This window comes from Culicoides brevitarsis, chromosome 2 (genome assembly GCF_036172545.1).
Source record: "Culicoides brevitarsis isolate CSIRO-B50_1 chromosome 2, AGI_CSIRO_Cbre_v1, whole genome shotgun sequence".
Classification (NCBI taxonomy): domain Eukaryota; kingdom Metazoa; phylum Arthropoda; class Insecta; order Diptera; family Ceratopogonidae; genus Culicoides; species Culicoides brevitarsis.
The window spans coordinates 615,328-628,614 of record NC_087086.1 but is presented as its reverse complement, the minus strand read 5'-3'; the positions used below and the strand labels follow the sequence as shown (position 1 = coordinate 628,614).

Sequence of the window (13,287 nt, the reverse complement as noted above, 5' to 3'; positions counted from 1 at the left end):
CACCTGAATGTAAATAACGAGAGTTGTTGACACACAAAAAAAAAACACTCCGTAACTTAATCCTACTGCAGTCCCATTTCACGTATAAATTTCCTTAATTATAACATTCTTTTATCTCTCTCCCCTGCAGGATTCACACGGGCTTCTTTGTGTAACACGACAGCGTAACAACCCAAGTAGTTCTGATGATGCTTTATAAACCACTCGAAAAGCCATTAAATTTTATGTAAAATAAAACTATCATCCGACATGTTGCTGTGCCGTATTTCCTTATAACCTCACAACAATAAACTTCCAACAGAGGAAAAAAACAACAAAAGGAAGAAAAATTAAAACGCTTACAATATGTAGAAATTTTCCGCATACACATATAAGTAGGTAAGAAGACAACAAGAAACAACACCATCATCATCATGTCCTACAACTGGCGAAAACATTGTTCTTGTTATAATAACACGACGGCAGTCAGAGCAAGACTGTATAATAACAGCAACAAAAGAAGAGTGAAAATAAAATCAATTTCCTAAGTGTAAGTTGCAGTGCGCCGTTGTTATAAATTAAACATGCAAACTATTTAGTGTGAAAACAAATGAAAAGCAAATAAGAAAAAAAAATCCGAGTACAAAGTGATAACAAACCATTTAAATTAAAACAAACAAAAAAAAATGTTCCAAAGTTAACAACAAGTAAAAGTAGAAAGAAAACGGAAACATAACACAAAAAAGAATGCAACATCAAATAATGAACGCATCAAACATTGTGGATTGCGAAAATCGTGTTGTCTTGAACATCGGAGGCATACGACACGAAACGTACAAAGCGACATTAAAGAAAATTCCCGCAACTCGCTTGTCACGTCTCACGGAGCAACTGGCTAATTATGATCCCGTTCTTAATGAGTATTTCTTTGACAGGCATCCCGGAGTATTTGCACAGGTGCTGAATTATTACAGGTGAGTTACGACATTTCCTTTATATTTTTTCTTTCTTCTTCCGTTTTGTTAGCAATTTTCATAATTAATATTTTCACAGATTTTGGAAAATTTCCAAAATTTGTTAAGCAAAAAGAAATACAATCAACTAAAAGACTTTTTTGTTATCAAAAATTTTCTCCAAAATTACAATTGTCGCAAAAATCATAACATAAATCAACAAGCTTTTAATATTATTTAAATTTTATAAATATTTCTTTGCACACAATACGCCATTAAATATTCCGCATGTTGCTATATTTCCATACGATTCGCATAAATCAATCAAGAACCGGAAAGCTGCATTATCCAATCGATGTTTGCGGACCATTATTTGAAGAGGAACTTGAATTTTGGGGACTCGATTCGAATCAAGTAGAGCCATGTTGTTGGATGACATACACGCAGGTAACGTAAAATTGTTCATTTTAGATATCCTTTTTTTTCTTGACATTGGTCACACGGATTTTATGGAAAACTTCACATGTCAAATTGAAATTTCTTACTCGCACACACGAGCGACGTCGTCGACGATAATGTGCATAAATTCTGGAAATACAAAACATTTATCCGCATAGTTATGCGGTTTATTCGGAACCTTCGTTTTCTTCTTGTGAATGTGTGTGTCTCCTGATGAGAATACATAATTTTACAGTCGAGCAATAAACTGGCACGTGAACGAAATATTTAACCGCATTATTGCTTGTAATTCCTTGCGTCTTTTTTCTCTCGGGTTTTTTTTTAAATATACAAAAATAATAAAGATTTTTTTTTCGTTTTGGGTCGTTTTGGTCAAAAAGTGAAAATTGAACATCCGGATGTCAATAAATGATGAAGACGACAAATTAATGAAACGCAAGGAAACAGACAGATAGGACAAGATAGCGACAAGAAATTGTTCATTTGATGAAAATAAACATAATGATGATGGCGGTAACTTGATTGAAATGAAATGAATTTGAATAGTTTCTCCTGTCGTGCGAAAAGATTGTCCTTTCGTGTGATTTGTTGTGCGATAATAGAAACAATGACGTCAACATGCTTTAGATTTATTGTGAAAGTAGAGAAAAATGTCACTTGTTTACGTCACACTTATCGTTCAGTCAATAAGTTATGGGCAAATGAATGATAGGAAGAGAGATACAAGAGAGAAACTAAAACAAAAGATTTATTTTTATTTACGGTTTATTTATATCGTTCTTCTATCACTTTTATAGACCCATTACGGCGATATGAGAATCTTCATGAAGAAGATAATTTTATGGGTGTTGATCGACAATATTCTTTCAATCGACAAAAAAGTTCAAACAAAGAAAGAAAGGGAAAATGGGTGTGAAGAAACGTTCAATGAACCTGTTCAAGTATCCCGTTTTGGCTCACGCAAAATTAAGCAATAAATTTCCACTCCTTTTGATGCCCAAAAACAACTTGTGCAAAAACTTTGACCCGAAACTACTTAAAACACAAAACTTTTATCCAAATCAAATTCTTCATAATATGATAGAGTGAAAAGCGAAATCCAAACAAAGTTCGTCGTTTTAGCCACAACTATGTACGTGTGTTGACTTGTAAATTATTATGGCACAAACCTTCAAAATATTTGTCTCTGTCTCTCTGTTCGCCATAAACATTGAATAATGTTCGAAATGGGACAACGGAAGGAAAAGTTTTGTTGAGACTGAGTGTTTTTGATGAGAATCAGTCGTTTCGTTTCGTTCTCTTCAACAGTTAAATTAACTTGATTTGAGCTTTTAAATCCCATTTGATCCTTGTTCTTAATTAAATATCATATTTTTCGGTATGACACAGAAAAAAAAGTTGTAAAAGTTTATTTGACTCTTTTTTTTTGTTTTTGTTTTTTAGCATCGTGACACTCAAGAGACTTTGGCAGTTTTGGAGCGCTTGGATCTCGATACGGAAAAACCGACAGACGAAGAATTAGCGAGAAAATTTGGTTTCGAAGAGGATTATATGCGCGGAACGGTTTCATGGTGGCAACAAATAAAACCACAAATATGGTCACTGTTCGATGAACCGTACAGCTCAAATTCCGCCAAAGTGAGTGTGACAACGGAGAAGCGCAAATGCAAAATTAATGACATTTTAACGAAAAAATTTCTCATTTTGTAGATCGTTGGAATTGTTTCAGTATTTTTTATTGTAATATCAATCATATCGTTTTGCCTGAAAACACATCCAGATATGAGAGTGCCTAGTATACGGAATTATACAGTGAAAACAGCAAATGGTAGCGAAGCATGGGCGTTGGATAAGACACAAACGAATCCCCATATCTTCTTTTTCTACATCGAGTGTGTGTGCAATGCGTGGTTTACGTTCGAAATATTGGTAAGCATTAACAAAAATACAATAATTTTATTCAAATTGAGTAATTTTATTTACATCATTTGCAGATACGGTTGATTTCGTCGCCCAACAAATGTCAGTTCATCTTGTCGAGCGTCAACATAATTGATTTTATCGCGACAATGAGTTTCTTCGTCGATCTCATCTTACAAACGTTCGTTTCGCATTTCGAAAATGCCGATATTTTTGAGTTTTTCTCCATAATTCGTATCATGCGATTGTTCAAATTGACACGACATTCGTCAGGACTGAAGATTCTCATTCAAACATTTCGTGCTTCAGCCAAAGAACTCACACTTTTAGTATTTTTCTTAGTTTTAGGCATCGTTATATTCGCGAGTTTAGTTTATTATGCCGAACGTATCCAAACGAATCCCAAAAATGACTTTATCAGTATCCCATTGGGGCTTTGGTGGGCTCTTGTAACAATGACAACTGTTGGATATGGAGATATGGCGCCCAAAACGTATGTTGGAATGTTCGTTGGAGCGTTGTGTGCATTGGCGGGCGTATTGACGATCGCATTACCCGTTCCCGTTATCGTGAGTAACTTTGCAATGTACTATTCGCACACACAAGCGAGAGCAAAACTGCCAAAGAAACGAAGAAGAGTTTTGCCTGTCGAACAACCAAGACCTCATCATCCAGGTATGTTATGTTTTTTAAAATTTTCTAACAAAAAAGATTTTTGTTATGTGAAACGATGAACACAAAAACGGATGTCTCGTTTTTTTTGTATTTTTTCTTGTCAAACAAAGTATAAATGAAGTTATTCGCCAAATGCTTCCTCTTTTAAAGCATTTTCATGAAAAAAATATTTTTTAAAAATCTAATTCTGACACGATTAACACAAAAAACGCTCTTGTTTTATTCACGAAACCGAAAACTTTTTTATATTTCTCATGTTTTCGACTTTTTTTCTCTCGTTTTTTTTATTGTACCCTTAATTTACATTTTTATTTGTTCGTCATAAAATTGTTCATCAAATTATCTTCTTCCGTACAATTAGAATGAAACAAATAAACAACGGGAAAAATTTAATGAGTTCCAGATTTTTTTCTCATTTTTTCCCCTCTAAGCTAAGCCAACAGTCACCTTTGTCAAAATCTTATTAATTTTTTTTTGTTCCTGACAATGACATCAACCTCAAAAAATAAAAAAAAAATAAAAATGATTTTTCTCTACAGGTCTCCCAGCAGGAGGTGCTCCGCATAACAATAATACGGGCATGCCAAATCGAAGACAGCCTCCTAAAATGGGTAAGAAAGAAAAATTTATTATGTTAGATGACACAATCTTCACACATAAACTCGCATACACCTTTGCGACAAACACACGTACAAAAATGATCATCATCATCATCAAACACTAATTTCATATAATTTTTTTTTCGTCTTCTCGATTTGCGACGGATATGCGAAAGAGTGAAAGAAATGCGAGAAAATCAAGTTAAAATCATTCATGGAGAAAGAAGAATACCCGAATCAATCTAATTTTCTGACAACGTTGTAGTTTTTTTGCGCTTCCCGAGAGTTTTCTTATTATTATTTTATCATCAACGAAAAGAGTGTTCGTTCTGTCCCAAAAAGTGCTTGAGAATGAAGATGAAGAAGAAGAAGGACATCGCACGAGAAATCAGGTCATAAATTTCAAACGATTCCTCCTGGCTGCTAACTGTACAAAAAGAGATAAGAAAACAAACGAAGAGCAGAAGGACTGACTGAAGCAGAAGAACAAGAAATAAAAGAAAGGATAAATTGCTCTTCGGTATATTAAAATAATAATAAAAGGATGTATCCCCAGAAAATTTTATGAATGATAAACTATTATTTGCGTTATTGGAGGATATCAGTATGCTCTTTACTCCGCAAATATGGATAAAAGGGACGTTTAACACAGCAGTTAATGCCATTTCCTGTTTTGCCTTACGTCTCATGCATAAATCCAATCATAATAATAATCATAAAAATTAGATTTGCTGTTGTGTCATGGCGATTAAGAGGATCAGAAATTCAAAAGGAAACATGGGACTAAAAGGTAGGAGGAAAATCGACTTTCTTCCTTCTGTTCCTTTCATTAAGCCCAATAAAAGGAATAATAAACCGCAATAAAGTGACTTTTCCTCGGAAACGTTCAACGTAAGGAATTTAATCAAATTTCATCTTTTTTGACCTTCAAACCTTACATTATCATTTTATCATTAATGTACGCACAAAACAGTCAACAACATTTGATCTTGATTAAAAGCGACTTTTCTGATAATGGAAAACACGAACAAAAAAAAATCCGGCACATGCCCTCAGATGAAATATTACTCGCAATATTCCGCATGACAGATTGATTCTGGTTTTCCTTTTCTTCTTGCATGGATTTGATAAATTTGTTTTTTTCTGCCTTCACACTCTTTAACATGTATGGATTTTTTTTCGTTGTTGTTTGCAAGTCGAGAGATGAAATAAGAAATAATAATAAAAAGCAACATACCGCACATCATATCAGTCAAATAAAAGGCAGAAAATTGCTTTAAAGAAACGAAAACGTTTTATTTCACTTTCCTCTTTTTTTATTTTCTTTCGTTCATTCTGACACACACAACCATGATAAATGTACTTACACGTGTAAGAATTTTGCAAATAAAAAAATAAGCACATTTTACATGGGCTGCAATAAATGATAGCGAAAATGAAACTTTTTAAAAGAAAAACTATAATTTATATTTTTCTTTCTCGCAAACAACTTTTCAAAGTTAGTTTATGCGATAAATGGAGACGCCTGGTTCGAATTGATAACAAATGCATTTACACATAGGCAGAAATGTTTCCAAGTAATGCTCATGAAGTAATCAAGCCATTTTGCAACAATTTTCAGTCATGCAAGATAAATTTTGGTATCTCTGTTATGTATGTGTATTTGCATTTGATTTGTAAAGAAAGAGCTTTGGAAGATTGCACTCTGAAAATTACTCCATTTATCGTCTTGTTAGGAATTTCAACCTCAATTCAGTTCAGAGGAGAGGCATAACATGTAGTTTAACAGATGAGCGTTTTCGTGGCTTTTGATGGAATTTCCATCGAATTTTCCATGACAATTGAAGGATTTTTTGTTTATGTTAGATGTTTTTATCTTTATATCTAAATTGTAAATATTTCTTGCTCAGTTTTGGAAGTGTAAAAATTTTAGTAGAACGAAAAAAGAAATATTGCCAACATTATATTTTTTATTATTATTTCTTTGGATTTTGAACACAACACACATGTTGAACGTCTTTCGTTTCATCTTCTTCTTCATCTTTAGTGCCTCTTGAGAAAATGTACATGTCATACACAAAAAAATATTTCCCTCAACAACTTTTAGACATAATATTTCTACTTCTTTCTTCGTCTCCTACTTTAACTACTCGAAACGAATTGTTTGGATGAGCTGAAGTGTATTCTAACACACATGTCACGATATTTTTCCCATTAAAATCTTTGCCTACGGATTTTTCCCTCTCTATGATTTTCTGCTACGTTCGTACTTTTTTTTCTGCCTCATCCAAACGTGAAATAAGATGTTTTTAAGCAGACAAGATGAGAAATTAATGAATAGAAAACTTTTGTGAATCTCCAACATGTCAAATTTTCAAGATGTTAGGGGAAAGTTTTCGCGTGTCTCATAAATTTATTTAAATTTTGGTCCATTTCGCGTCAAAATTTTGACTTGAAGTCGTTCATAACGCCCAAACCCCTTCTGTTTAGCGAAAGTTGCCTTGTTAAAAGTTTCAAGCGCACCATAACAATAAAAGCAACATGTTTCGCAGTAGTTAAAAGAATTGATCGCAATAACGTACATTTTTTTGTTTCACATTTTCTTTTGTTTTCTTAACCGACTTTTCCAACTTTTAAAATAAAAATGTTTATTTAACGACACATTATACCCCGAAATATTTTACTTTGTTGTATCAATAAAAGTGTCTCTGTACATAAAAAAAATACCTTCCTTATACATATGTTCGTATCAATGTCGTATCACAAGAAAATTCTCAATGTAAATACCAACTAACTAAATACGGATACAAGTAAGGAAAAAGTAAATCCATTACGGGTTATAAATGTAAATATTTTGTGTCTTCGTGAACGTCTTTTTGCACGTTCTTTGTAAAGTAGAAAAAAGTTTTTGAATGAACAAGCCGCCAAGAGAACGATACAAAACTTTTTCTGAATCAGTTTCTCGTCAATTGAGGCTTCTATAAAAAAAAATGGAGCAGAAACGAAAGAAACTTTCTCATTGAAAACAATTTTTCTATAGAATTTAATTGGCATGGCGTTCGTTGCGTCATACATTTCATTCAATCTTTTCGTTCGAAGGAAAATAAACAAAAATAAACAAGCATCTGCTAAAGATGTTTGCCATATGATGTATGACGAAACAAATATCTGAGAAAATTCTGTTGATTTAAGAAGCAGAGAGTGTTTTAACGTGTTTCATTTTCATTTGATGTCAAGACTGTCCTCAAAATAGAATTTACCTCTCTTTGTAATGACCCAATTTTTTGTGCATACCTTTTTATCGTCGTTTGGTAAACAAAGAAATCCTTGCCTGTAACGATACGAAATCGAAATCGAGAAACCCACAAAAGTTTAATCACATACCCATTTCAACAATTTTCAACACATCCAACCCACACACAGATTAGGTTTCAATCAAATTATTTTTCAAATCAAATTCTTCTTTTTTTCCATCTCGGGTTTTCTCTGTTGTTCCCTTTATTCCTTGCTCGTCTCCTGTTCGCACAGACGATAAAATATTGCAAAACCTCACACAAATTTATCAGTTCGCTCTTTGAATAGACTTCTTATGAATTTTCTGTTATCATTTTCTCTCGTGTGTAAGACGATTTTCCGAAATCTTCGACAACTTCGACACACTTTACTTCACACTCCGCTCATGCTGAAATAACTCCGTGGGGAAATAATCATCCTGTCTAATGTTACAACATGCAGAAAAAAAGTAGAGATTTATGATAGAAAGTGTACTGACAATGTCATTTTTTTCCCTTTTATAACGGAGATTTACGGAGTATTTGACTTCGATTATTATTAACTTTTTAAATTGAATTGATACATAAAAAAAATATTATAAGTTGTTGTGAAATAGAAAATGGAAATAGTATTACATCGTCTCTTGTGTATCTCAATTGTGCGATGCCACTCAAAGATGAGATAAGAAGAGGAAAAGAAGAAGGACAACACAAGTTAATGCTACTCAAGCAGAATATAAAGGGAAATGATGTCATTGGCAATCAAGCGAATTAGAATCAATTTTTCTTCTTTTCTCCTTTACTTTGATTGAAAATTTCACTCGTTCCGAGGGCTTGCTTGAAAAAAAAAGATGATGATGAAACGATAAACAATACACTCACTTACAAAAAGTCACAAACAAACATAAAAACACGAGTTTATGAAAAAAATTTACCACATTTCAGCTTTTAAATAGCGCTTGTCACACCCAGAGCTAACTTAAAATAATATAACTTCAGTATGTTATGTACAAAAGTCTCACATATTTATAATTAATTACATTTTTCTCTATATATACATAAAAATCACTCTCTCTCTTTCTTCTTTCTCTTTTCCTGTATGTATTTGCAACAAAATATAATTAACTGCTTCAACATCGTAAATCACCAAATAAAAAAAAATAATAATTAAATCCATCGCAACGTCTCGTGTCCTATATGTGCTTACTCTTTATGTGTATTGTAATCTGTAATAGACGCTACAACATCGATTATAGGCAAATCTGGCACCGGCAAAATGGCAAATTTATAACAAAAAGCTATCCACTCGTATTTCGTAGCATTTCTATTATCATGTATTATTACTCCAATCAAAAAAGTAGCTGTTCGTATTTTTATTGCTCCTGCTATATAATGGCTAAAAACAGAATATATATGGAACAAGTGTAAATGTCAATGTTATAATAGTGTTAAAATTCATCACAATTTAAAAAAAAAACCGCCGTCATCACAACAATTGTTCTCATCGTTTCTTCACTTTTAATACCGCAACAATGGAAATGCATTTTTATTCATTTTTTGTAAATTTGTGCATTTTTCCTCTACTTAAACCTTCGCGAGCATCGAACAAAAGAGACACAAACAATAAAATACAAAAAAAAAATAAAGCAAAAGTGCACATTAAATAACTCCTTTGCTACAAACACATGAATAGTAATGCAACAAATTTATGTCTGTTACTGTAAATGTGAAAAAGAAGAGCAAACCACGAAAAAACTATCAAATCGCAGTTGTTGTACATATCACAAACCAAAAAAAAAGCATAATAATGTTGTTGTATAAATCCGCAAAAAAAAAGTTGAGTACGTCAGCAAATAAATTTTATATATTTTAAATGTTAATATTATTTAGATATTTTTTTTATGCATGCACACAATATTATTGTAGAAGTAGCAATGTTTTTCATGTAAATAAAAATATTTTTATGTGTGTTTTGATGTGAAAATTTCCAATTTTCACGACAAACAGTAGTTAAAATGTATGTGTGTGATACGACGAGACAAAAAAGTTCAATAATTTCGTTAAAAAAATATTCTTTGAGAGAGAGAAAAAGAGTCTTTGAATGTCATATTGTCGCGAATTTCCATAAAAGTGTCATTGTTCCAGAATAAAAAGCGTGTCTTGCTATCACAAAAGTAAATTTATGGAAAATACATTGTCATTTTTTTCTCTCTTTATTTGGATAGAAACAGTTTTGTACACCGTTGACTTGAATATCAAAAGTATCTTTACATGAACTTATAAAAAGTACGTCTTAACTCTTGATTTCGACTAAAAAAATGCAAAACTCAGGAGGAACATTGCATGGAAAAGTAATAAAATTGATACAACGTAACACGACAAAAACTGTCCAGAGTAACATTAAAATGTAAAAAAGTCTTATACAAGAACGAACGTTTTTGTGCTTGTGTTTCGCTTATCTCGGGTATTCTATCAGAATAAATGGAAATTTTTGGATTTAACTTTTAAGACGACACGTGCTTCAACGTTCAATATTTCTCTTTTCGATTAATTTTGTGACATTGAGAATGGAAACTCGATATATACACTGCGTTATAAAATAATAAATCAATGTCAAAATAAAATATTTATCAAAAATTTATTTAAAACAAATATTTATTTTTGCTGATAAAGGCATTGCCCATATAGAGTCATTGCATACCATTAATAATAATAGTGAAATGTTTAAAGAGCAAACATAATAAAAGTTATTGAAAAATAAAATGAAAATTTCTCAAAAAAAAAAAAATGATTGAAAAATAGTTTCTATAAAAAGAAAAATTGAAAATCTTACGCCTATAAATTATTCTTGGTCCCATATTTTAAACATTTATCAAAGTATCGCAAAACCACATATTGGATTCTCTTCTCATCATCATCGTTAAGATTATCATTATGATTATTATGATAGATGAAAACCAAGATTAATTGCTTTCTTGGTCCGTTTTTGACGCTTTTCTCCGTAATACCTTAATTTTATTATGGGATGAAAACTTTTCTCACAAACTCACCTTGGAGGTATATCAAACTTTTCAACAAACTCGTCGTAAATATTCGATCCCTCTCTTTGGCTTGATTAATAAAGCGATATCATAAATGTGATGAATTCGTTTACTCACACGTGTAAAATGAAAATAAATGCTTAGTTAGTTTCCATCAAATCCTAAAAAAACGCCTGAAACGAAAAAAAATTGATATTTTTTAGCAAATGAAATTTTCATGTAATACCGAATATACAAATCCAAAAGCAGCTGGCAGAAAAAAATTAGCAATTTTATTATGATTGTATAAATTTATTTAGCCATACATGTGAAGTACATGGCGCAGTGTATTTTCGAGTAAGCGAGCGAGAAATGTTCTTACTCAAGTAGATAAAATACAAAAATATATAAAATATGTTTGATGAATGAGTAATGAAGGTAGATTTATTTTAAGTGCGTGTCTCGTTGGTTACTCCATTCCCATATTGTATGCTTTTCAGAAGATGAGCGGCATGGAAAACGAGCAATTCAACAACTTGTCGACAGAATAATACGTCGTCGCGTTCTATGAGTGTCATTTATCTTGAGGAAAGGAGTGCTTTTTCATCTGTAGAAGCACGAAGAACTGTCTGACTGAAACAAATGATGAAGGTTGCAATGCGTTATTGTGTAATTTGAGTTAAAGTTTGCGGAAAAGAAGATAGAACGACGACTGAAAAATGTTGAACGAACTGAACTTTTTTGTGTTGTTGCCCGTAAATCACGCTGAAATGTGGCATTTCCTTGATATCGCACGTCAAAAAATGTCAAAAGAAAGGTCGTCACAAATTTAATTAAGTCTAATTTGTACGGTCCTTCCGTTAATTTGATTTCACTCTTTTTTTATTTCTTGATTGCATGAACCTCAATTAAATTACTTTTTTTTTAGTATAACATAGTAGAAAAGAATTTTTTAAACATAATAAAAATTTATTGACTTGACAACTCGTCATTTTATTTTTTTTTCTGCTTGCTTTGCTTTTTTTCATTCTGTGGAATTTGTTTGATGTTCTCTTCACATATATGCACTTTCCGACTGACAATATAAATTTATTTTTTTTTTTATTTTTCAACGGAATACCCTCACAGTTTTCAATTTTTAATTAAAAAAGATAGAAAATGCACAAAGTAGTCATTTGATAGTTCAACTATTTCTCTGCACGAGTTTCGAGTAAAAAAAAACTTCATTTCATTACGACAAATATTTTCTTCTCTTCTCTTTACTCTTGACGTTTACGTCGATATTTAGGTCAATTTGGAGCAAGTATTGTGGCTCTTTGCCCGAAGAATGTTGGTCTCCATTCAAATCCAGCTTTCATGTTGTGCAAACCAGAATTTCAACCAAACAACGTTAGTTCCCTTACTCCATTGGTTATAACAACGAAGCCAGAAACAGCGCCTTTGACTGCTTCAACGACATCCTCTGTCGTCATCCAGCCAACAAAAGCAACAATTTCAACACAACCGTCATCAGCAACGACAACAAACTCGCCATCTAAGTTGACCAATACAATCCAGAGCACAGACAAGGCTGCAATCGTTGAAGCGAAAAAAGGTACTGATGAGAAATGCTTTCTGTAACATTTTCCCTCATCTCCTTTTTCTTTGTGTGTTCCCAACAACAACAACGAGAAAAAAAAACAGAAAAAACGAAGAAATCATTCTTATTTATTATTATTTCACGCAATATCTTTAACGTTGTCGTCAGTATTATTATTTGTGTGTGGAATGTGAATGTTGTTGGTAGAAAAATGGAATAAACATTAAGCATTAAATAAATTGTAGCCATAACAGACACGGAAAATAAGGACTGAGTTTTGCGTTACATCCTGTTCATGATTTAACTTTTCTCTTCGGATTCCCGTAACAAGTGAAGCGTGCGAGCAGAAACTGTATTTAATGGGCTCCATTGTTCATTTTTTTTTATTGTTTTGATAAATTAACCAGCCATCTCCATTCCTCGCTTCACGGGAGTCCTAATTAACCGCAGATGAGATAACTGTGACTCTCGGGTACATTCTCACAGGGATCGAAACTGAAATATTGTAAAAAAAAGGTAAAAAAAATTCATTATAAAATAATATTATACAATACAAAATCATCATTAATTATATTTATATATATATACAATACATGTATTATAATTAAACATATTTATATAAATTAAAAACCTTTTATTAAATTGTATGAAAAAATAAAAGAAAATCATTATAAGCAGTTTATGTGATAAAACAAGTAGCTATTTATATTTATAATAACATTATAATTATAATATAATAATAAAAGAATGGAAAAATATCAAAAAGTTACGTAACTCCTTAACTTTTACTATAATGAACATCATAAAAATGGAAAAAAATGAAAGAAAGAA

General features: G+C 31.9%; 1 protein-coding gene across 1 annotated transcript; it reads left to right on the top strand.

Annotated features, from left to right (window-relative positions):
• Positions 1-741: 741 nt before the first annotated feature.
• On the top strand, positions 742-12,497 carry LOC134832494 (potassium voltage-gated channel protein Shaw-like). The gene is made up of 6 exons (XM_063846542.1): positions 742-953; positions 1,262-1,379; positions 2,835-3,029; positions 3,102-3,320; positions 3,386-3,986; positions 12,166-12,497. The coding sequence occupies exons 1-6, from the start codon at positions 742-744 to the stop codon at positions 12,495-12,497; spliced, it is 1,677 nt and encodes a 558-aa protein (XP_063702612.1).
• Positions 12,498-13,287: the final 790 nt, after the last annotated feature.

Excerpts from the sequence above, each read along its gene's own strand:
- LOC134832494 (XM_063846542.1), top strand. The coding sequence starts at position 742 with ATGAACGCATCAAACATTGTGGATTGCGAAAATCGTGTTGTCTTGAAC. Across the intron at positions 1,380-2,834 it reads GTTGGATGACATACACGCAG|CATCGTGACACTCAAGAGAC; the intron begins GTAACGTAAAAT and ends TTTGTTTTTTAG. Across the intron at positions 3,030-3,101 it reads ACAGCTCAAATTCCGCCAAA|ATCGTTGGAATTGTTTCAGT; the intron begins GTGAGTGTGACA and ends CTCATTTTGTAG.